Raw genomic sequence first — 24852 nt, 5'->3', positions numbered from 1 at the left:
TTTATATATTACTTCCCATAGATACATCTGCCCTGATCCTATGCGTGCATAGGATATTCCTCATACGTGAGGAATAAGAGAATGACCAGGGAGAAGGTAGGGCCGATCAGGGATAGTTGAGGGAACTTGTGCGTGGAGCCTGAGCAGATAGGGGAAGCCCTAAATGAGTTTTTTGCTTTGGTTTTCACTCAGGAAAGGGACCTTGTTGTGAATGAAAACTTTGAGGAGCTGGGATACAGGCTTTACCAGATCAAGATTGATGAAGTTGATGTGTTGGAAATTTTAGAAAACATTAAGATTGATAAGTCACCAGGGCCAGACCAGATTTATCATAGGCTGCCCCAGGAAGTGAGAAAGGAGGTTGCTAAGCCACTGGCGAGGATCTTTGCCTCCTCACTCTCCACAGGAGTCATTCCGGAGGATTGGAATGAGGCAAATGTTGTTCCGCTTTTCAAGAAGGGTAATAGAGGAATCCCTAGCAATTACAGACCAGTCAGTCTTACGTCTGTTGTCAGCAAAGTTTTGGAAAAAACTCTGCGGAATAGGATTTATGGATCTATTTGGCAAAACATATTATGATTAAAGGCAGTCAGCATGGCTTTGAGAGGCGCAGGTCATGCCTCACAAACCTTACTGAGTTCTTTGAGGAGGTGACAAGACAGGTCTACGAAGGTCGAGCAGTGGATGTGATATATATGGACTTCAGCAAGGCATTTGATAAGGTTCCTCATGGTTGGCTCATTCATAAAGTCAGGAAGTATGGGAAACAGGGAGATATGGCTATCTGGTTTCAGAATTGGTTGGCTGACAGAAGATAGAGAGTGGTTGTAGATGGAAATTATTTTGTGTGGAGGTCAGTGATGAGTGGGGTCCTGCAGGGCTCTGTTCTTGGGCCTCTGCTCTTTGTAGTTTTTATAAATGACTTGGATGAGGAGGTTGAGGGGTGGGTTTGTAAAGAGGCAGATGATACAAAGGTTGGAGGTGCCATTGATAGTATCGAGGGTTATTGAAGCCTGCTGTGTGACATAGATAGGATGCAGAGCTGGGCTGAGAAATAGCAGATGGAGTTCAACCTGGATAAATGCAAAGTGATGCATTTTGGAAGATTGAACTCGAATGCTAGATATAAGATTAAAGACAGAATTCTTGGCAGTGTGGAGGAACAGAGTGATTTTGGTGTTCAAGTACATAGATCCCTCAAAGTTGCCGCCAAGTGGATAGGGTTGTCAAGAAAACATATGGCGTTTTAGCTTTCATTAACAGGGGGATCGAGTTTAAGAAGTTTTGCTACAGCTCTACAAACCCCTGGTGAGACCACACTTAGAATATTGTGTCCAGTTCTGGTTGCCCTACTATAGGAAAGATACAGAGGCTTTGGAGAGGGTGCAAAAAAGGTTTATCAGGATGCTGCCTGGACTGAAGGGATTGCCTTATGAAGAAAGGTTGAATAAGCTCAGACTTTTCTCTCTGGAGAGGAGGAAAAGAGGAGACCTGATCGAGGTATACAAGATAGTGAGACGAATAGATAGAGTCAATAGCCAGAGACTTTTCCCCAGGGCAGGATTGACTGGTATGAGGGGTCATAGTTTTAAGATATTAGGAGAAAGGTATAGAGGAGACATCAGAGGTAGGTTCTTTACGCAGCGAGTTGTGAATGCATGGAATGCATTGCCAGCAGTGGCATTGGAAGCAGAATCATTAGGGACATTTAAACGACTGCTGGACATGCACATGGATAGCAGTGAGTTGAGTGGTGTGTAGGTTAAGTTATTATATTTTCGGATTAAACCACGGTACAACATCGTGGGCCTAAGATCCTTTTCTGTGCTGTACTTTTCGATGTTCTTTGTTCTATGCATTTTCCCATGTCTTCTGACCTGCTGGTGTTCAGACCTAATGGGTTGAATGACTTAATGAAATATTACACCATGTGACCTTTCACAAACTTACAAGTAACTATGCCCATTATAGAGTGCTAGTTTTAGTTGTCAATCCATGTCTCCCTGGCATTGCTTTGTAATTGTTTTGGAATTGCAATCCTGGTTAAGGATGCACACGCGCTTTATAACCTAACCCTGGTATCAAAATTGGGCTCTTCCATTTATTATAAATTTCAGGCAACTCCAAAAATGGAAAGCCTCCTCCCCTCTGCCCTCTCCCCCTCCAGCACTCCCCCCCCACCGCCGAAAAAATCAAATTTTAACTTTCCTCCTTCACTCTATAATCTGGTCCAATCTTACAATCACTGAGAATTGTAAGACAGGTAGAAATATAGTAACTAGAAGCAGAAGTAGGCCATTCTTGCATTTTAGTCTGCTTCACCATTCAGCATGATCATAGTTAATCCCATATCTCAATGCTATCTTTCCGCTTTCTTCCCATACACCTTGATGCCTTCAAAGCCCAGAAATGCATCTATCCCGTTATTGAAATGTGTTCAATGACTTGGCCTCCACAGCCTTCTGTGGTAGAGAATCCTGCAGATTTATTACCTTTGAATGAAGAATGTTTTCCTCATACCAGTCCTAAATAATCCACCCCAAGTCCTGGGACTGTATTCCCAGGTACAAGACCCTGCAATCAGGGAACGTATTTGTCTGGACCTATTAGAATTTTATCTGTTTCAGTCACAGCTCCTCTCATCCTTCTAAACGCTAGTGAATACAGATCCAGTTGAACAAATATTTCTACAAAGAACAATCCAACTATTCTCAGTATCAACTTAATGAATCTCTGCTGCACTCCCTTTATGGCAAGTGTATTCTTCCTGTTGTAGGGAAACCAAAGCGGCGTGCATTTCCAGGTAGGATACCACCATCCTTACTTTTGAACTCAAATCCTCTTGCAATGAAGGCCAATATACCATTTGCCATCCTGATTGCTTGCTGTATCTGCCTATCCACTTTCATTGACTGGTGTACAAGGACACCCAGGATCCAAAGTGCCCATCCAATATATCACCATTTAATTAATATTATTCTTTCTGTTTTTGACACTAAAGTGTATAACTTCATATTTAACCATGTTATAGTGCATTTGTCAAGTGTTTGTCCACTCACTTACTCTTCATGCTGTTAAGTCCTCTTCTATGAGTGAAACAGATAGAAAATTGCCATGGAATTGGAAAAACTGTAAAAGCATATATATTCTTCAATAGTGTTCAATTATTAGTACAGTTGATGAAACTTATAAAAGAGTAGCAGGAAGTAGTGGAGAAACTCTGCAGATCTGGCAACTTTGGAGAAACAGTCTGTGGGACACTTTGGAACTGGAGTTCCAAAGAGTTGTATCAGACTCAAAACATTAACTTTGTTTCTCTCACGTCAAATGTTGTCAGACCTAGAGAGTTTCAGCAACACTTTCTGTTTTTATTTCAGATTTCCAGCATCTGTGGTGTTTTATTTTTAGTCGGGTTTTGGATAATCTTGGTCTTGTTTCAGCTTCTGGTCATTTGTGATCCTATAATAAGTGGTGGGTGGGGGGGGGGGGGGGGGGGGGAGGTGTGGGAACACAGTGCTACTTGTACCATTTGAAGGGTGGATTTTCTCTTGTGTGAGGTGGCTATTGTATGTCACATATCAGTTTAAACCTGGCTGTTGTCTTGGTCTGTCTGGCAAGGCTGCTTCATGGAGCATTTGTGAATTGTGTCAATGTTAAAATATAGACAATTATACACATGCTCTATTTAAGTCTGTGCTTTCGGGAAATTCTGTGTGTCACATTTTTTTTGGTATAACAGTTCTGATATTATCCATTCCAGTTGCAATCTGTCCAGAAAAATAAATTTCTAAAGTTACAGCTGTTAGCAGCCAATACACCTTTAACTTTAAAAATGACCAATCACTTTTCTTGCAAAAACGCATTGTGAAATCTGGTTAAGAATGAACACTTAATTGGCAAATTGGCCCCTTTTTGATATTTCAAAAAGCAATAGGTGTATTCTGTGGCAGACTTCTGGACTTCAATGTTCTTAGCTATGATCCATAGCCTCAAATTCATCATATTTTCCAAATATAGGAGAGTCTTCAATGCATTTGTGATGTTCCAAATGGTTTGAAAATCTGCCTTTTAGTCTCTGAAATGATTTATACTGTTTGTATTTTAAGTACTTTTGATCTAAATTAAGAAACAGATACAAACTGTAACATGAGTCTATTACCTGTGGTGCTAAACACATTTATGAGATGATACATATCATGCTCAAACTATTTATATAAGGCAGTTTGCTGCCTGTATTATTGTATATTTTTTACTGATATATTTAAATGCATCCAAGGTCATCTTACAAAATATAGGTACTGTACCACCATCTTTTTAAGTTGCTGACAGAAGTCATTTTTCTTCCTGACAGCTAAAGGGTTCTTTATTCAAACCATAATGTTTAAACTTTGACATCTTAAATATATTCCTTAAGTATATGTTGCTCATATGTTAGCCAGGGTATTGCTATATCACAGAGTCAGCTGCAGCCATGTATTTGAAGAGATTGTGGGAAAATAAAGTACTTTATGTCCATAATTTAGAAACATCGATTTGTCATTGTAACTTATCCAAGGAACCAACCTTGGCTACATTTTAATTTAATCTGAGCAAGTTCTTTTCTGAAGTAATGGTTTGTTGCTCACATTGTGTCAGTTTGTAAAATATATACATCAAATTTTCAAGTGAGGTGATGCATTTTACTACTTATCTTAGTCATTAGAAGAGATATCGAGCATTTCATACATTTCTGTATACTCTACACTGAAAGATTCTTCTCTAATATTTTACAAGTTACTAAAAATTTCCACACCATATCATAAATTTTCAAATACTGCTGAGTCACTTTATCTTGCCTTCACTGATAACTTTGGGAAAATAACTTGTAATTATTGCTGGGCATTTCTCATGTTTGCTAATATAGTGTTTCTCAATTTTTCCCTCCTTAAGTAATGTAATTTCATCACTCAATGCTGAATTGCTACTGATAAAGCCACACAGTAGAGGAAAATTACACAGACCTACCATATTGCTATTTTCAAGAGGATTCCCTTTTACAGAAGATATACATTTAAAACTTACTTCCAAAATCTTTAATTAAAAAAGAAACACTGCTGGCGATCAAGGAGGAACTTGGGGACATAAATGTATCATTTGTAAAACTTGAAAAGATATTCATACTTGAGGGATGTGCTGAATTAATATTTATCATGAGCTAAATGTTTGAATCCATTATGAATGGAGTCATACAGGGCATTTACGGAATCATTATTTAATCAGGCCAAGTCAACATGGTTTTATGAAGTTGAAATTATGTTTGTCAAATTTATCAGCGTTCTTTAAGAATGTAAAAAGTAAGGTATGTGAAAAGAAACCAGTAGATGTGATGTAAAAGTACAAGGTGCTTGGATAATATATTAGCATGGATAGATTATTAACTAACAGGATACAGAGAGTTGGGGTGAATGGGGTCAATATCATGTTGGCAACCTATACTAATTGAATATCACAGGGATCAGTGCTAGGGCCTCAACTTTTTATGGTAAAGAAAGAATCAGATGGGCCAATGAGCTGAGGAGTGACAGATGGAGTTTAATTTCGATAAATGTGAGGTGTTGCATTTTAGAAAAACAAATCAGAGCAGGACTTATACAATTCATGGGAAAGTCCTAGGGAGTGTTGCTGAACAAAAAGACCTTGGAGTGCAGGTTCATAGTTCCTTGAAAGTAGAGTTGCAGGTAGATAGGACATTGAAGAAGGCGTTTAGTATGCTTTCCTTTATTGGTCAGAGCATTGAGTATACGAGTTGGGAGGTCATGTTGCGGCTCTACAGGACATTAGTTAGGCCACTTTTGGAATATTGTGTACAATTCTGGTCTCCTTCCTATTGGAAGAATGTTGTGAAACTTGAAAGGATTCAGAAAAAATTTACAAAGAGTTCGCCGGAGTGGAGGATTTAAGCTGTGGGGAGTGGCTGAATAGGCTGGGGCTGTTTTCCCTGGAATGTTGGAGGCTGAGGGGTGACCTTATAGAGGTTTACAAAATCATGAAGGGCATGGATAGGATAAATAGACAAGGTCTTCCCCCTGGGATGAGGGAGTACAGAACTAGAGGGCATAGGTTTGGGAGGGGAAAGATATAAAAGGGACCTAAGGAGCAGCTTTTTCCACACAGAGGGTGGAGCAAGTATGGAATGTTCTGCCAAAGTGGTGGAGGCTGGTAAAATAACAGCATTTAAAAGGCACCTGGATGGGTATATGAATAGAAAGGGCTTAGAAGGATATGGGCTAAGTGCTGGCAAATAGGACTAGATTAGTTTAGAGTATCTGGTTGGCTTGGGCAAGTTGGAACAAAGGGTCTGTTTCGAGCTGTACATCTCTATGACTCTGTGACTGTAAGTGTATTATGAACTGCATTTACACATGTTTGTTTGTATGTAGTCTTTATTTACTATAATTAGTGCATGTGAACAAAACAATATTGACAAAACCAAAAATGTGGCTACTTATAGATTCCAATTAGAACATTCAATTATATGTTTTAATTTGATTTAGTCCAGAATAATGGACTAGAAGTAGAGTCGTTGGTAATCTAAATTAGTCAAGAACAGTGCAATTACTTATCATAAAAAACTATCTATATTTGACAATAAATTACATGAATTTAACAATTTCGCTCAGACAACTAAATCTTACCATATTTTGGCTAAATCTCATTTTGTTTTTATCGTAGAGGCCTAATGAGTCTTCACTCAAGATTATCTGAAACCCACCTCATTTAACAGGTGCAATGAAGCACCTGTCTTATTTCATCCAATGCCAACTCATTTCTTCCATTCACTGTAGCCATGTACCAGGATATCCTGGGATCCCTAATGCTAGCACCATCTTCATACTCAGCCATACACCCAGTAGAACAATGACAGAATTGGCCTTCACTGTGCACAAGGTGCCATAGCAGCCACAAAATAACTCTTCGCACAGAAAGAGATGGCATGGCTGACACTACCTTGCACATTCCTGTCAAAATCGCTGCCTAAGTACCAGACCACACAGCTTGCCCATCCATCTTACAACCATTCTGACCCCAGTGTCCACCTTAGCCTAGCATCTTGTTATTGTTCAGCATGGGACAGTCACAGACAGGGAAGTCTTCAATCACTTCAAAATATTCACTTTTATTCACCAACCCAAACAGAAATCAACAAAACTGACACTGGATTTTCCTCTCTGAACAGAAATAAATGGCTTACACATCAAACACCAACAATTTGACAGCCAATGAATGACCATTGCATCCTGCCTAGTTTGTAGCATCCAATGCTGCTGCACTCTGTCATGCTGAAGATGAAGTTCCTTATGCTTAATGTCCTCCTCTTCTTCCTTGGAAGACCATTGTTGATCTCCCATTCCATCAACCCTGAACAAATGCCCACTGTATCTGTTCCAGTGTGCAGAGTGCACCATGTTAAGATTATGCAGCACACTGATTTTTGGGGGGTACTGCAAGGCTGCCCCAAGAGATTCAAGCAATGGACCTTCATCTTTAAGAAGCCTATCATCTGCCCCAGCATACCTCTGTTTGGAGAGTGTGCTGCATTGTATTTATGCGGTTCCTCTGCTCAGGGATGCATAACCAGCTCATTATCTACGGGTGCAGCACGATATAGGTATCATAACAACTCCCAGGGTATCTAGGGCAGACTTCTAAGATATCCTACCAATGATCATAGATGACTTGCAAACAATAGAATGGAAGTTGTTTCTATTAATGAAATTAGCTGCATTATGATTTGGCTCTCTCAGTCTATATAGTCTATGGCACACTGCATCTGGAGATGCCAAAACAGAAATTATTGGAAGAGCTCAGCAGGTATGGAAACTGGGAAGCCAGCTATATTGCTGAAATCTTGTGCCTGGGCTGCAGCACTGACCTTGTCGTGGGAAAACAAGATGAAATAGTATTATTTGGCACGAACTGCATGATGCCTTGATGCATATCTGTGTGGAAGATTTAGAAATCCCTCACAGGTCCTCAGTAGCTTTTTTGAAGAATCCACTGCATAAAAATTCAACATATCTATGATCTTGGTGGTCATGCCTTTATGCCATAGGCCCCACACCAGCAGTTGGTAAAGTTCAGTGATAGTATCCAGGGACATCCTCAGCCAGGTTAATTTTAAATGAGGTGAGGGTTTCCACCTCAACCACCAAACCAGGCAGTGAATTTCAGGCATACACCATCTTCTAGATTTAAAAGATTTTTCTCGTATTCACTTTAATCCTGCTACGTTTAATCTACGTTTCCTGATAATTGACCTCACTATTAGGGGAACAGACCTTAGCTGTCTACTCTAGCCTAGTTTAATATTTTGTACAACTCAATTTAGCCACCCCTCAGCCTCCACTGGCTTGAGCAAAATGACCCCAACGTATCCAATCTTTCTTTGTTGTTGCAATTTTCAAGCCCTGTTAACATTTATCTTGACAACAATTATGTCCTTTCTATAATGGTATGTCCAGAACCAAACACAAAGCTAACCAAACTCTTCTACAGTCCCATCATTACGTTCATGCGTTTGTATTCACAACTGAGTCCAATAAGCAAAGCATCCCATTTAATCTAACTTTTCTGTCCACCCTTGGAATCTCTGTACTTGCACTCCTATATCTCTCATTGCCTTTACATCTCTCAATATCCTCCTGTTTGTTGTGTATTCCCTTGTTTTCTTTGTCCTCCCAAAATGCATTTCTCCAGACTGAATTCCAGTTCTTGCTTTTCCACTTACTCAATCAAATAATTGATAGCATCCTGTGGTTTATAGCTAGCCTCTTCCCTGTCAACTAAATGACCAATTTTAATGTCGTATGCAAACATTCTAAACAAGATAGAGACCCTTCCAGTCCAAACATGAAATGTTTATTTTCCCTACCACACTAGACAAAGCAGGCTGTGTAGGTCCCTATACTTAAAGAGAATGGTGGCAGTTACCATCATCATGAGTACCATCATCATGCTTATACAATTGAACTGACATGGCCATATAACAAACTGGTTTGTGTAGAAATACATCTTATCAAAAATGTTAGTATGACAATATTCTCTCGGAAAACCATATATTCAATTTCTACCTTTATGCACAATCATTCTTCCATATTGAGAGTATTAAGGCTATATGGCACCAATAATTGACCTGAAGTTACAACTCTTAATTTTAACTTAGATGTGAATGTTTGCCATGCAATATTTGAGCTATTATCCTTTCGCTTTCTGCTGAAATTTTGCATCACTAATCAGATTTTTCAGTTATTTTCCAAGCTTGAACCTTAAGTAAATAACTTTCAGAACATATATTCCTATATCACAAAAAAACAGAAAGCAACAGCGCAGTGCTGCAGGCTCACTGTTCTGACTCACATTTTGTTATCGAGATTGTACTCTCTTTAGGTAAACTTGTTTGCTGACTTGCTTTCCTTTTGTGGTGGTGGTATTTTGTTTTAATACAATTCAGTGGATCTTTGAAGTAGGTCGATTCAGTCAGAGCTTCCATAACTTGCCCTGTTGTAAATTCTCTACCTAATTAATCTGACAGGCATAGTAAGTCCTTCTAATTGGGTGGCATTTCCTTTATCTAAATTTTGTATGAATGTTCTGTTGCACTAAATTATCTTGTTAGAAAGTAGGTGAATTAGATTTAGACAGAATAAAGAGAAAGTTATGGATAATTCAGCAGCAATGCTGCCAAATGATCTACAGAGTCTTGGTTATTGATAGTGATACAAGTGATTTAATTTAGATAAGTCAAGTGAAGACACATACAGAAAGAATATTAAATGTGTCGTGTACTGAGTTGCATATAATTTAATGTTTACATAAGTTGGGACTGGTTATGATTTTGTACTTCCTATCTCTTTTTAATTGTATTTCAAGGGTCTAAAATGACTGAAAACCTGATGATTTTCAATTAAAATAAGACAGTGCTCTCATTACTGGGAGGATCTGTGTAATAGGGAGTGTGGTGTATGGCAGTGGTTTGATAAGTAGAGATATGAGTTGCTGAATGTGTTAAGCCAACATCCAGAAATATGCAGTCACAAAGTGAGTAGGGGTTTTCAAGAGTATAACCGGCTAGTAAAACGTAGATTTCAATCCAAGCAAAACTGGCGCCTAACTGTTTATGGAATGTTTGTTAGCTAAACAATAACACAGCAATTGGGGATTATACCTCTGAAGCCTTGATTGTTAGAAATCCTGGTGTCATATTATATCATTATACTTAGGAGGCAGAGATCATAATATGGCAGAGTTCAGTCTGCAGTTTGAAAGAGAGAAGGCAAAATTGGATGTAATGATGTTACAGTAAAAGAAAAGTAATTACAGGGGCATGAGAGAGGAACTGATGAAAATCGACTGGAAGCAAAACCGAGTGGGGAAAACAGTAGAGCAACAATGGCAGGAGTTTCTGGGTGTAATTGAGGACATAGTACAGAGGTTCATCTCAAAGAAAAGAAAGATTATCTGGGGAGAGGGTGGGGGAGATTAGGCAGCCATAGCTGACAAAGGAAGTCAGGAAATGTATCAAAGAAAAAGAGAGAGCCTATAAAGAGCACTGGGAAATCAAAAGATTGGAAAGGTTACAAAAACAAACAGTGGATAACAATGAAAGAAATAAGGAAAGAGAGGATCAAATATGAAGGTAAGCTAGCCAGTAATATTTGAAATGATTGTAAAAGTTTCTTTCAATGCATAAGAAACAAACCAGAGGCAAAAATATAAATTGGGCTACTCCAAATTGATGCAGGAAGGCTAGTGATGGGAGATAAGTAAATAGCTGAAGAATTTAATAAGTACTTTACATCAGTCTTCACAGTGGAAGACATGAGTAATATCCCAACAATTAAGGAGACTCGGGGGCAGAGTTGAGTATGGTAGCCATTATATAAGAGAAAGTGCTAGAAAAATTGATAACTCTCCTGGCCCTGATGGGCTACATCCTAGAGTTCTGAGGGAGGTGGCTGAGGAAAAAGCAGAGGCGTTGGTTATGATTTTTCAAAAGTCACTGGAGTCAGCGAAGGTCTCACATGATTGGAAAATCACTGTTGTAACCCTCTTGTTCAAGAAAGGATCAAGACAAAAGATGGAAGATTGTGGGCTGATTAGCTTAACCTCGGTTGTAGGTAAAATTCTAGAATCCATTGTTAAGGGTGAGATTTCTAAATTCTTGGAAGTGTAGGGTCAGATTAGAACAAGTCAGCATGGATTTAGTAAGGGAAGGTCATGCCTGACAAATCTGTTAGAATTCATTGAAGATTTAACAAATGGGATAGATCAGCAAAACCCAGTGGATACTATCTATTTAGACTTCCAAAAGGCGTTTGATAAGGTGCCTCACAGGAGGCTGCTGAGTAAGGTGAGAGTCCATGGTTTTCAGACGTGAGCTACTGGCATGGATTGATGATTGGCTGTATGACAGAAGGCAGATAGTTTGGATAAAAAGGTTCTTTTTTGGAATGGCAGCTAGCGACAAGTGGTGATCTACAAGGTTCAGTGCTGGGGCCACAGCTGTTAACTTTATATATTAACGATCTGGATGAAGGGACTGGGAGCATTCAGGCGAAGTTTGCCAATGATACAAACTACAGGCAGGTAGTTCTGAGGAGGTGGGGAGGCTGCAGAAAGACTTAGACAATTTAGGAGAGTGGTCCAGGAAATGACTGATGAAATTCAACGTGAGCAAATATGAGGCCTTGCACTTTGGAAAAAAGAGTATAGACATGAACTATTTTCTAAACAGTGAGAAAATTCGTAAAGCCAAAGTACAAAAGGATCTGGGAGTGCTAGTCCAGGATTCTCTAAGGTTGACTTTCAGGATGAGTCCGTGGTTAAGACAGCAAATGTAATGTTATCATTTATCTCAAGAAGATTGGAATATAAAAGCAGCGATGTGCTACTGAGACTTTATAAGGCTCTAGCTAGGCCCAATGTGGAATACTATGTCCAATTTTGGGCCCCAGACCTCAGGAAGGACATACTGGCGCTGGAGCATGTCCACAAGAGATTCACAAAGATGATCCCTGGAATAGTAGGCCTAACATACGATGAGCAGCTGAAGATCCTGGGATTGTATTCGTTAGAGTTTAGAAGGTTGAGCGGAGATCAAATAGAAACTTAAAAAGATAATGCATGGCTTAGAAAGAGTGGACCCTGGGAATTTGTTTCCATTAGGTGGGGAGACTAGGACTTGTGGGCACAGCCTTAGAATTAGAGGGGGTCAATTTAAAATGGAAATGAGACATTTCTTCAACCAGAGAGTGGTGGGCCTGTGGAATTCATTGCCACGGACCGCAGTGGAGACTGGGACATTGAATGTCTTCAAGGCAGAGATTGATAAATTCTTGATCTTGCAAGGAATTAAGGGTGACAGAGAGAGTGCAGGTAACGTCCATCAGCCATGATTGAATGGCGGAGTGGACTTCATGAGCCGAATGGCCTTGCATCCACTCCTATGTCTTAAGGTCTTATTAATGTTGGTGTGGCACAATCTTTCCTCATTCCTGAAGAAGGGCTCATGCCCGAAACGTCGATTCTCCTGCTCCTTGGATGCTGCCTGACCTGCTGCGCTTTTCCAGCAACACGTTTTCAGCTCTGACCTCCAGCATCTGTAGTACTCACTTTCTCCTCGAAGATTTTAACCTACTGCGAATCCTCTTGCAAGGACGCCTTCCCTGAAGAAGCTCTCTTCCCCCACTTTCCTCTTTCCTGAAGAAGGGCTCGTGCCCAAAACTTCGATATTCCTGCTCCTTGGATGCTGCCTGACCTGCTGCGCTTTTCCAGCAACACATTTTTAGCAGTGGCACAATCTTTCACAGGTATGAAGTACAGCATTGCTAATTCCAATACAGACCTGAATGAAGCAAGCTGATGAAGGTAACCTTGTGTTAATATGTGTTGTATATGAAAGTTGGAAAGTCTGGTATAGCTGGAAAGTCTGGTATAGCTTCACCAGTTGATATGCAAATAACTGTGTCTGGGGGGTGTGGGAGGTTATTCAATTCTGTACTAAGCATTTTTTGTTGCATTTTGTTAGTCAGTTCTGCAGCATACAATCATATAGCATAAATGCAATTACAGTCTCTCAGGTAATAATGATGTCTCTTACCAAGTGGTGATGTAGTTAACCACTTTTAAGATAACATAATATGCTATTCTACTATTAAACAATAAACTACTTTCTGTTACTCAAGTATATGCCTTTTCTAACAAAAGCTCATTAGTGGTTAATTCTTCACTATTCAACATTAATAAGTTCTCGACTAGTACTACAAGAAGACATGGGTTGGGTAAACAGCTGGTTTGTGATGCAGAGTCATACCAGCAGCATAGGTTCAATTCCCACTCTGGCTGAGGTTACCAGGAAGGTCCCACCTTCTCAACCTCACCCCTCACCTGAGGTGGAGTGATGCTCAAGTTAAAACACCACCAGTTTTCTCTCTCCAGTGAGAGACCAGCTCTATGGTTCAGTAAAACTATGGCAACTTTATCTTTACTACAAGAAGAGTTGGCTACAGTGTAAGTATCCAAAGAGGATCTATCACAACTAAGTGCCAGCGGCAGACATTCTTTACAAGAATTGCAGTACAACACACAGTGTGTAGTTAGCTTTACAAATAGTTTATTTTGTCATCTTTCTGCTTAAATAACTGAAATGTGTTGGTATGACTTAATGGTTTGGACTTAATGGTGGAGTGGACTCGATGGGCCGAATGGTCTTACTTCCACTCCTATGTCTTATGGTCTTATGGTCTTATGGTTTTGAAACCATTAATTGTGAAGGTGCCCAAGCTCCAGCCAATCTGATTATGTTACTTAGTTATTAGATGCAGAAGAAAGACCTTGGCATAAGGTCCCAGATTGAGACAGAGATGCCTTCTCTGGTACCCAACAGTTTTTGTAGCCATGCCTAACTCATCAACAAAACTGGTACCCATTGCTACCTTGCAATAAACTACATCTTGTTATATTAGACAGGTGTCTGTTCTCATTAAGACTCCATTGTGTTTTATCCTTTAGCAATGCCAGTTAGATAGATCCGTAGACTCAGAATAGAAAAGAGGATCCCTTCTTTAGTTTTTTAAAGGGACTGCTTGTTAATTTTTTTGTTGCACTTCAACCCCACACTCTTGATCTAAGGGGATCAAGTGGGGAGGGGTGGATTAATCAGAGACCATCCTCATGGAATGCTCCTGGTCAAAGTGGTGGTGTGGTGTGGTGCTTGGAAAGTACAGCCGGTCAGACAGCATCCGAGGAGAATCAATGCTTCGGTCATAAGTCCTTCATCATGTCTCTCTTTCACAGTTACGTCCCTGGTGCATAATCACCCCAGATAAACATTATATTGACTTAATTAGTTTCTATTCTCCTTATACAGGTTTCCACAAATCGTTGGTATGTATTTTTGTTAATGTGCCCCCTAAGAGGCTTTTGAACCCAATTTAAAGTTCAGTTAAGAGCGTCGAAAGGAAGATTGGTGGCAGCATTCCACACCAACCTAAGTTGCCAGTGATTGATACAATAGCTATTTAATCAGCTCTTTTAAAAAAGGTGGTGGTAAGTGGTCTAAGTACAGAGAATGAAATTTGTTTTCTCCACTCAAATGCAATCAAAATGGTAAAATACAACCTACAAATGATTTCTTGTATTTATATTGCAAATGCAGATTAACTGGATATTATAATTATAATTCTTTATATTAAAAAGTGTGTCATTGGGATTTGTACAATGGTGGAAAGATCATATTCATTGGATTTCCCTTGTATTGAAATGGTGTTTCTGAAACTTCTTAAATTGCCAATTTGTATGATACTGTTTCCACAGTGGTTAAAGACAGGGAATACTAAAGTATTGACCCAGCAACACTGATGGAAAGGTAATGTATAACATGGAAAGGAAGTGGGATGTTGATGGTACAACCAAAAACTTGACCCTGGTGTTTTTTGCTATCAGTGTCCCCCATTTATCTAAATGCTTAAGATTGTCTGTTTAAAGCTGGTATACCACCTTAAGAGGAAATCCTAATTTTGTATCCATTCTAGTAATTTAGCCAAAGATCAGAAGTTGTCAGCATATAATGTAGCAGTTTGAGGGTTTCCAGTTTCATCAGCACCTTGGTTTCTGTTAAGGATTGTCAGGGTAAATAACAGTTCTATATTCAGGCATTAGTATTGGATATAAATTGCTCATTTCACAAAAAAAAACTCAGTCAGCACAAATGAAAGGTTTTCATTTCACTTGTCTGCATTCAGGCTTGTTGTCTTAAGAGTTAAATGACAGTGTTCTGGCTCTCTGCATCAAACATTTTCCTTTCAAAATTCAGAAGCTTTCATTCCAGAATTATAACGAATATTTACAACATAATTATGATGGTACACCAAACACTTATCATTGAACGAAATGGGAAATTGCAGCTTTCTGGTATAGGTTACAGATAATTTTTTTTATTCTATTGAACTGGTGCATATCTTTTACAGCTATTCCTTTTGACACATAATGTATTGCCTCAGATCTTTAAATGTGGTACTAATGGAGAGAGAGCCTGAAGAATTGTAAATGCCAAAACAGTTGTCATAAAACCATAGGACCATTCGAAATAGGAACAGGGACCATTTGGCCCTTTGACCCTGCTCCATCATTCATGGCTGGATTTGACATTCCTGACTTCGACTTTCCTGTGTTTTTACCATAATCTTTGATTCCTTGATTATTTGAGCTTTAAATGTAGAAGCGGACTCTGCCCCAACAGTTCACTGTGGCAAGGAGTTCCAAAGACTTTCATCTCTCTGAAGAAAGAAACTCTTCCTCATGTCAGTCTTCATTTGATGCCTCTTTATTCTGAGACAATGTCCTCTGGTCCTGGAATCTTCCATAATAGAAAACATCCTCTCAGTAGTTATCCTTTCAACTCCCTTAAGAATTCCTTATGCTTCATCTCTCATTCTTCTAAACTCGAATGAATGGGTCCTGAGCAGTTCAACCTTTGCCCATAACATAATCCCCCCCATACCATGGATCATCCTCATGAACTTTCTCTGACCTGCCTCACTCACAACTATCTTCCAATCAACAAAATCAGCTTGAAGTTGTTATATTCTCTGCAAGTTGCTTTAAAAAAAACTAATTTTCCTTTTAAGTGTTAGGTCCACTTACACTTAATCCTTTATTGTATTTTTTTAATCATTTTCTTTGACAGATGGTAAACCAAAGGTCTGGGTGTATGGAGTGTCTGCTGCTATGGTAGTCCTCATTATCTTCATTACTGTCCTTTCATATCTGGTCTGGTAAGCATCAGTAACTTTTACTTCAAATGTTGTTTTTATTTATAAAGTCAAAATATACACCGATAATCATAACTAAATCCTTATTTAAGTGCCCAAGGCATGTTAAGTGACATTTTACCTAACTGACAACAATGTTTATTGTTTGTTTCAAACCTAGTTTTGGAAATCTTGATGAATAATGTATTCTGTAAAGCAAGTATAATATAAGTTCAGATAAAGACATTGTTTCCAAATTGTATTATAACATGGCAAACCAAACATTTGTTTTAACAAGACTGCCAAAGAATGAAATTGTTATTTGGACAGATCAGAGTCAGCCAGATTCATGGGATGCTCAATAAAACACAAAATTGGTTTGTTTATTAACACCTGATGACTTGATTTACTTGACACACCAAAGCAGATTTGTTAAACAGTAATAGAGAACTTTGATGAGTTATCAATTCGCATGCCAAGCTTCCATTCTTAAATCCAATTTTAAAATATAAACATAAATTATCAGGTATATGGCATCGTTTACTACAAAAATATAGTTTCAGTCTGCCATGCATCCTGTATAATTCTATAACAGAACTCCTTCATCTGCAATGAAATATATTACTTTTTGGATATCTATTTTAATATATGTAAGGATTTATGCTTCATCTGCCCTAAAGAAAGTAGGCAGTCAGGAATTATGATCAAAACTGTACACCTATTATTTTGCTGGCCCATAACTATCCCGCAGATAGGCAGCCAAGTTTCCCACCTGCCTTTGGTGAAAGTCTCAAGAGGCTATATGAATCAGGATTCTGTTACAGAGAGAGATTTCCAGAACCATTAATATAATCTAGTGTGAATTCCATCTTCCAAGTGATGTTAAACAAAAATAAAGTTAAAAATCACACACCACCAGATTGTGAACAATGACCTGTTGAAGGAGCAGTGCTCCAAAAGCTAGTGCTTCCAAATAAACCTGTTGGACTATACTCTGGTGTTGGGTGATTTTTACCTTTGTACACCCCAGTCCAACACCAAATAATAAACAAAGTTAACTTTTTTTGGCATAGGATGTGCAGGTGTTGCTCCAGCAAAATAGTTTAAACTGCTCCTGAACCAGATTATTTACGTTCTGTATTTAGAGTAATAGAGTCCTGCAGTACAGAGACAAGTCCATTGGCCCAAACTGGTCCATGCTGACCAAAATGTCCATCCATGTTAACCCCATTTCCCTGCACTTGGCCCATATCCTGCTAAACCTTTCTTATCCATGTATATGTTCAAATGCCTTTTAGACTTTGTTAATGTACCTGCCTCGACCACTTCTGCTGACAGCTCATTCCATCTCTGTGTAAAAAAGTTGCCTTTCAGGTTCCCTTTTTATTTTTCCTCCTCTAACCTTAAACTGATACTCTCTAATCCTTGATTCCCCAACCCTGGAAAAAAGACTGAGTGTATTCACTCTACCTGTACCTATCATGATCTTATACACCTCTATAAGAATCCCCTCAGTGTCTACAATCTAAAGGAAAAGGTCTTAACTTGTTTAACTACTCCCTTCAACTCAGACAATTGAGTTCAGACAACACCCTTGGAAATTTCTTCTGCACTTTTTCCAGCTTAATAACATCCTTCCTATAGCAAGGTGACCAAAACTCAATACAATACTCCAAGTTTTATACAACCAATATCTCACCAATGTCCAGTACAACTGCAACATAACTTCCCAACTTCGATATTCAATGCCCTAACTGATGAAGACTAGTGGGCCAAAAGCCTTCTTCATTGCCCTGTCTACCTATGCCTCCATTTTCAGAGAACTGTGAACCTGGACTCCAAGATCCCTCTGTTCCACTACGTTCCTTAAGACCCTATCATTCACCATGAAACTCCTGCCTTGATTTAACTTCCCAAAATGCAAAATCTCACACTTATCTATATTAAACCCCATTTGTCATTTCTCAGCCCACATCCCCAGCTGATCAAGGTCTGATAACCTTCCTCACTGTCCATACTACCGCCTATTTTAGTGTCACCAGCAAACTTATTAATCATGCCTTGTACATTGTCATCCAAATCATTGATACAGATAACAAACAGTAATGGGCCCAGCACTGACCCTTGAGATACTCCAGTACTCACCGGCCACCAGTCCGACAAACATCATTCCACTATCACCCTCTGCTTCCTACCATTTCTGCAACTTTCCTGAACTCTTGAGCACTTGCCTTGCTGTTGGACAAACTGTCCCACCATTTTATTTTACTAGATGTTTCTTTGGAATGTACAACTCATGTGTTCTATTTGAATAAGGCTTGGACACGAAAAGGGACTGAACCTTCCTGGGCACTTACAAGATGCTTCCCTGCCAGGTCCTCTAGTTGACTGAAAAAAAGTGAGGTTTGCAGATGCTGGAGATCAGAGCTGAAAATGTGCTGCTGGTTAAAGCACAGCAGGTTAGGCAGCATCCAAGGAACAGGAAATTCGACGTTTCAGGCCAAAGCCCTCCTTCCTGATGAAGGGCTCTGGCCCGAAACGTCGAATTTCCTGTTCCTTGGATGCTGCCTAACCTGCTGTGCTTTAACCAGCAACACATTTTCACCTCTAGTTGACTGCCCTGGAGTTTAAGTTCTGCTTATGATTCATCTCATATTGCATTTCCAATCCATTATCAAATTTAAGAAATGGCTTGTTTTATTATTTGTTTTACTTCATATAATTACTGTTTCACTGTTGGGAGAAATTTGATTCTCCTCTCATCCCACACAAAAAGTAAAATTGAAACAAATTATTGCCTAACAGAACAATTTTTTTATGCATGCGAACTAAGCAGTTTGCAGTAAAGCTTGCCAAACATTCATGATTAATACAATGTAGTATTAGCCCTCATCGGAAATTCAAGCAGTAGATTGGGCGGCATGTTGGCTCAGGGGCGGCATGGTAACTCAGAGATTTGCACTGCTGCCTCACAGCGCCAGAGACTCGGGTTCAATTCCCACCTCGGGCAACTGTCTGTGTGGAGTTTGCACATTCTCCCCGTGTCTGTGTGGGTTTCCTCTGGGTGCTCTGGTTTCCTCCCACAGTCCAAAGATGTGCAGGTTAGGTGAATTGGCCATGCTAAATTGCCCGTAATGTTAGGTGAAGGAGTAAATGCAGCAGAATGGGTCTGGGTGGGTTGCTCTTTGAAGGGTCAGTGTGCACTTGTTGGGCTGAAGGGCATGTTTCCATACTGTAAGTAGTCTAAATGTTACTGTTCGTTTCTTTTAGGATTGATATTGTATTAAATTCAGTTATATTTCTATTTATCCACAATATTGAAGTTTGAGCACAATTAATCATTGTTATAATTGTTTATCCTTCACAGCAAGAAACCAAAACAGCAGACTCGTCCAGCTCCCCAGCAGAAGCCTCTGACTTTAGCCTATGATGGTGATATGGACATGTAATGAGTTCAGGAAAAGAAACTCTTCCTTTGTTCTGTTCATATTAGGTGGATGACAGAAGCCTTAAACTTACTTCAGTGTCACAAGCATGAGCAAAGAAGACAAAACTCAAAAGTAGCCTTGAGGAATGTCTCAAACCATATCATTCCTGTGGGGAGAAACAATTTTCAGAATCTCCAAATGTGCTCTTAATATAGATACGTGAAAGTCAGGAACACAACATGACTGAAAATGGCTATTAAAATTGTATTCATTCTTTAAAATGTTTAGTTTATGAAATGAAAGCCAAGACTGATTAAACAGCATTTCTTGTTCATTTTTCTTATTAACAAATGTGAGAGAAATTTGCATAGAGTTCCTAACACAAAGATATGAAGACAATTTAAAAGAAATCACTTATTACATTTACAACCTGCTGTCTGTAAGTGCATTTCTGAAGGCAAATACTGCTTATTACTCAACAATTACTCTGGCCTGAAAGGAATTATTGAACATTCTGTGGAACAATTGCACTATATTAGTGCATCATGATTTCCTGCGTTTATTGAACAAGCAAAAATCCACTATGTACAGAATCAAAGATTTCAATATTGCTTAACGCTTGGTCTTCTCAAGTGACTTACTCTGCAAGAGAACAGTACTAGTCTTACCAGAGAAGAGATGAAAAGTGTAATGTTGTGGAGCCTTAATGAGTATTTTGTAATGAATGTGTTTTCTCAAATGAGATAAACCCAACATTTAATTAGATGTTGAAATGCTCTTGATAGGATAGAAGAATTCTCAGTAAGTGAAGATTTTTTTTCAATAGAGAATAATAAATGGTTCACAATTTCTGCCTTCTGTTCCATTTCTAATTATTATGAAGCATAAGACATGGCCAAGTATAAAAAACATGCTGGCCCAACACCAAATAAAATACTACATTGAATTATTAAACATTTGATTCAGACATTTTCAAGTTTGCCATTAAACAGTTGTTTTCCATTCCACTTGGTATATCTAAAGGGGCAAGATCCAGTAAGTAGTGACTTTTATTTCCTTCTAAAGATTTATGACAAAATTAAACAATCTTACACTGGTGGTTGGTACCTAAATGATGGTTTATTTTACATTTTGAGCTCAAAGGATAGGCTCCTTTAAATTTGGTTGATGTATTTCAGCAGCTGCCTGGAAAACACCTATTTCATTCTTGTGGTAGTTGTGCTATTCAAATAACAAATGTTAACGTAGCATTTACTGATCTTCATTTGTGAGCCTCAAGAGAACAGTATTAACAGCTGGTAAAGCGTGTTTGTTATTTTGGAATGTATTCATTGCTCCAGTTGGGAACCAATTCAATGTATTTTCTTGAAAATAAACCAGAAAACAGGTGGTTAGAATCTGGATGCTTCGTTTTCATTATGTTTCACAGTAATTAGTCTTTGAAAACAATTCCAGTGGTCAGTGTGAATACTTTGAGTATCTGGCATTGGAATTTCAAATTCAGAAAACAGCCTCAGAATTAAGGACACTAAGTCAAAATTTGAAGTCTTCTTTTAATTAGCCAAAGGTAAAGTATTATGACTTGTTAATACAAAGTAAATCAATTCTTAGAAAGTTATTAGCAAGTAAAATCATTCTGCCCTGGAAAATAAGAAAGAAAATAAAACAGATTTTGGGATAATCTTAACCTACCATCAAACTTACATGGGCCAATGGCATAAAATGATCTCTCATTATCTACTAATTGATGGTAAATTGACAACACATTCTGAATGACTTGGACAATGGTCATAGTTCCTGGAGTCAGAGGTAGATAACAGGGTAAAGAAGGCACTGGACTTAATTGCCTTCATTGATCAGAACATTGAACACAGGAGTTGAGTTGTCATGTTGCAGCTGTACAGGAAATTGGTTACAATACTTTTAGAATATTCCAAACAATTCTGGTTGCCATTCTATAGCGAGAATATTGCTAAACTTGAAAGCATGCAAAAAAGATTTACAAGGATGTTGCCGGGACTGGAGGATTTTCAGTTATAGGGAGAGGCTGAATAGGCTCGGCTTCTTTCTTTGGAGTGTTGGAAGTTGAGGGGTGACTTTATAGAAGATTTTAAAATCATGAGGGGCATGAATATAGTGAATAGCCAAGGTCTATTTCTGAAGGTTGAGGAGTCCAAAACTAGAAAAGGCATAGATTTAAGGTGAGAGGGGAAAGATTTAAAAAGGGCCTGAAGTTAACTTTTTCATGCAGAGGATGCATGGTACATGTATGGAACAAGCTGTTAGAGGGGGTGAGGCGATATGATGGCTCAGTGGTTAGCACTATTACCTCACAGTGTCAGGGACCCAGGTTCAATTCCAGCCTTGGGCGACTGTGTGTGTCAAGTTTGCACATTCTCCCCATATCTGTATGGGTTTCCTCTGGTCCTCTGGAGGATCTGTACAAAGATGTGCAGACTAGGTGGACTGGCCATACTAAAAATTGCCCATAGTATCCAAAGATGTGCAGGCTAGGTCGATTAGCCATGGGAAATACAGGGTTACTGGAATAGGGTAGAGGGTGGGTGGGATGCTCTTTGGAGGGTTGTTGTGGCCCCAGTAGCTGAATGGCCTGTTTCCATACTGTAGGGATTTTATTAGTTTATGAAAAGGCATCTGGATGGGTATATGAATAGGAAGGGTATAGAGGCCAAATCCTGGAAAATAAGACTACGTCAGATTTGGATGTGTGGGTGAGTTGGATCAAAAGGTCTATTTCCATGCTCTATGACTCTAATGCTTTGTAGGAAATCATAAAATTGCAGAACATAGAAAAGGGAACTTCATGTCACATCAACTTCTAATTTACCTGACTGGTATCTCAGCTGAAAGTTGTTGACTGGGCTAAATATTCTTCAACTTCTTTACTTCAAAAAACCATAAGATCATAAGACACAGGAGTGGAAGAAAATCATTCAGCCCAGCAAGTCTGCTCCAGCATTTAATGCAATCACAGATGAACTGATAATCCTCATAGAGGCATAATTAAGGAAACTCTAGTGTGAAAAGTACCCATAGAGGCTTTTGTAGTATGGTGGTGGTATCTAGAAGATCTGGGATTTAAGTCCCACTTACCTGGGAAGTGAGTTAGAATATATCCAAATAAATTGATTAAAATAACTAAACTACCGGTGTTGGATTTTTGACAGCCACCCTTTACAAATCAGATTGAGGAATCATTGATAATCACTGCAGAACGTAGACTAGAATCAGCTAGAATATTTAATTCAATGTCAAATAAGGTACAGAATGTGAAGAGATGAAAGAAGAATAGACAAAGCGAGAGAGACAAAAGAGATTGAAAGAGGAAAAATAAAACATATTTCTCTAATTTCCAGCAAAAATTAATAGTTCACATTTTATGAAATGTCATTTTCATTAGTGAAGGGTTTTTGGGTATTACTTAGTATGTCCATAAGTGGGTACTTATCGTGGAATGGATTTCTTTCTTGTAGTTTAGTTTCCTGCTGTCAGGAAAGTAAAATAATTGTAATACATTTTAGTCAGGCGTTGCACAAAGATACTGTTATAACTGGAGGAGCACGACATCTTATCATAACTTCTGATTTACACATTTAATGGCTCATGTATAGTCACTGGAAGTTGCTCCTCAATTCACCCTTTAATGAATGTGAGCAGAGTTAACATTATTGCAAAAAAAATCTGTCAATTTATGATAAATTTGCAAATGCTAAAGTTAAGCCTTAGCATTCCAAGTCAAAATGTTTGGTACTGGAAAAGCACAGCAGGTCAGACAGCATCTGAGGAGCAGGAGAGTCAATGTTTTGTGCATAAGCCCTTTATCAGGAATTGGAATCTTAATGAATGTCTTATGCCCAAAACATTAGCTCTCCTGCTCCTCGGATGCTGCCTGACCTGCTGTGTTTTTTTTCAGCATCACACTTTTTGACTCTGATCTCTAGCATCTGCAATCCTCATTTTCTCCTCAGCATTCTAAGGCTAATTTTGGGCATCTATCACAGAAAATATATCACAATAAAATAAGGTAATATTAGTGATAAGAAATTATCATTGTAAGCTGAAACCTGAAGCAAAGAAGGCTTTAACAGAATTATCAAGAAAAGCCATTTCCTCGCATCCATGCCAAGAAGATATCTTAAATTAATCCAGTCCCATTTGCCAGCATTGGATCCATATCTTTCTAGACCCTTACTATTCATGTACCCCTCCAGATGCCTTTTAAATGTTATAATTGCACCAGCCTCCACCACTTCCTCTGACAGCTCATTCCATACATACACCTCTGCATGAAAATATTGTCCATTAGGTTCCTTTTAAATCGTTCCCCTCCTACCTTAAACATATGTCGTTTAGTTTTGGACTCTCCTACCCTGATAAAAAGACCTTGACTCTTCACCCTATCCATGCCCCTCAAAATTTTATAAAAACCTCTACAAGGTCACCTTTCAGCCTCCAAAACACCAGTGAAAATAACCCCAGCCTATTCAGCATCTTCCTAAAGCTCAAAGCTTTCAATCCTATCAACATGCTTGTCAACCTTTTTTGAACCCTTTCAAGATAAAACAACATCTTTCCCATAGCAGGGAGACCAGAATTGAATGTAGTATTCCAAAAGTGGCCTAACCAATGCAGCCTCAAACTGACCTCCCAACTTCTACAGTCAACGCACTGACCAATAAAGGCAAACATACCAACTGCCTTCTTCACTATCCTGTCTACCCATGACTCCACTTTCAAGGCACTATGAACCAGCACTCCAAGCTCTCTTAATGTGGCAACACCACCCAGGACCCGACCATTAAGTGTATAAGTCCTGCCCTAATTTTCTTTCACAAAGTGCAGCACCTCACATTTATCTAAATTAAACTCCACCTGCCACTCCTTAGACCATTGGCTCATCTGATCAATGTTGCATTGTACTTTGAGATAACCTTCTTCACTGTCGAATGCACCATCAAATTTGGTGTCATCTGCAAACTTGCTCACCATTCCTCCTATATTCACATCCAAATCATTTATTTTTCCCTTTTTTTTTAAAATAATAAAACAAACACAGCAAAAAACAATTAAAAAACCAAAGGAATAAATGTCTTCCCTCAACAAGGAGAAAGAAA

The 24852-nt window shown here is 38.8% G+C and overlaps 1 protein-coding gene across 1 annotated transcript in view; it reads left to right on the top strand.

Moving 5' to 3' along the window:
- thsd7ba (thrombospondin, type I, domain containing 7Ba) overlaps positions 1-19738 on the top strand; it is a 578787-nt gene extending 559049 nt beyond the window's left edge. Inside the window, exons 26-27 of the mRNA XM_060827743.1 lie at positions 16226-16313; positions 19657-19738. Coding sequence (XP_060683726.1) covers positions 16226-16313; positions 19657-19738 — 170 coding nt within the window. The remainder of the gene's footprint in view (positions 1-16225; positions 16314-19656) is intronic.
- Positions 19739-24852: the final 5114 nt, after the last annotated feature.

Source organism: Hemiscyllium ocellatum, chromosome 7 (assembly GCF_020745735.1).
Source record: "Hemiscyllium ocellatum isolate sHemOce1 chromosome 7, sHemOce1.pat.X.cur, whole genome shotgun sequence".
Lineage (NCBI taxonomy): Eukaryota > Metazoa > Chordata > Chondrichthyes > Orectolobiformes > Hemiscylliidae > Hemiscyllium > Hemiscyllium ocellatum.
This window is presented reverse-complemented; position numbering and strand designations above follow the sequence as displayed.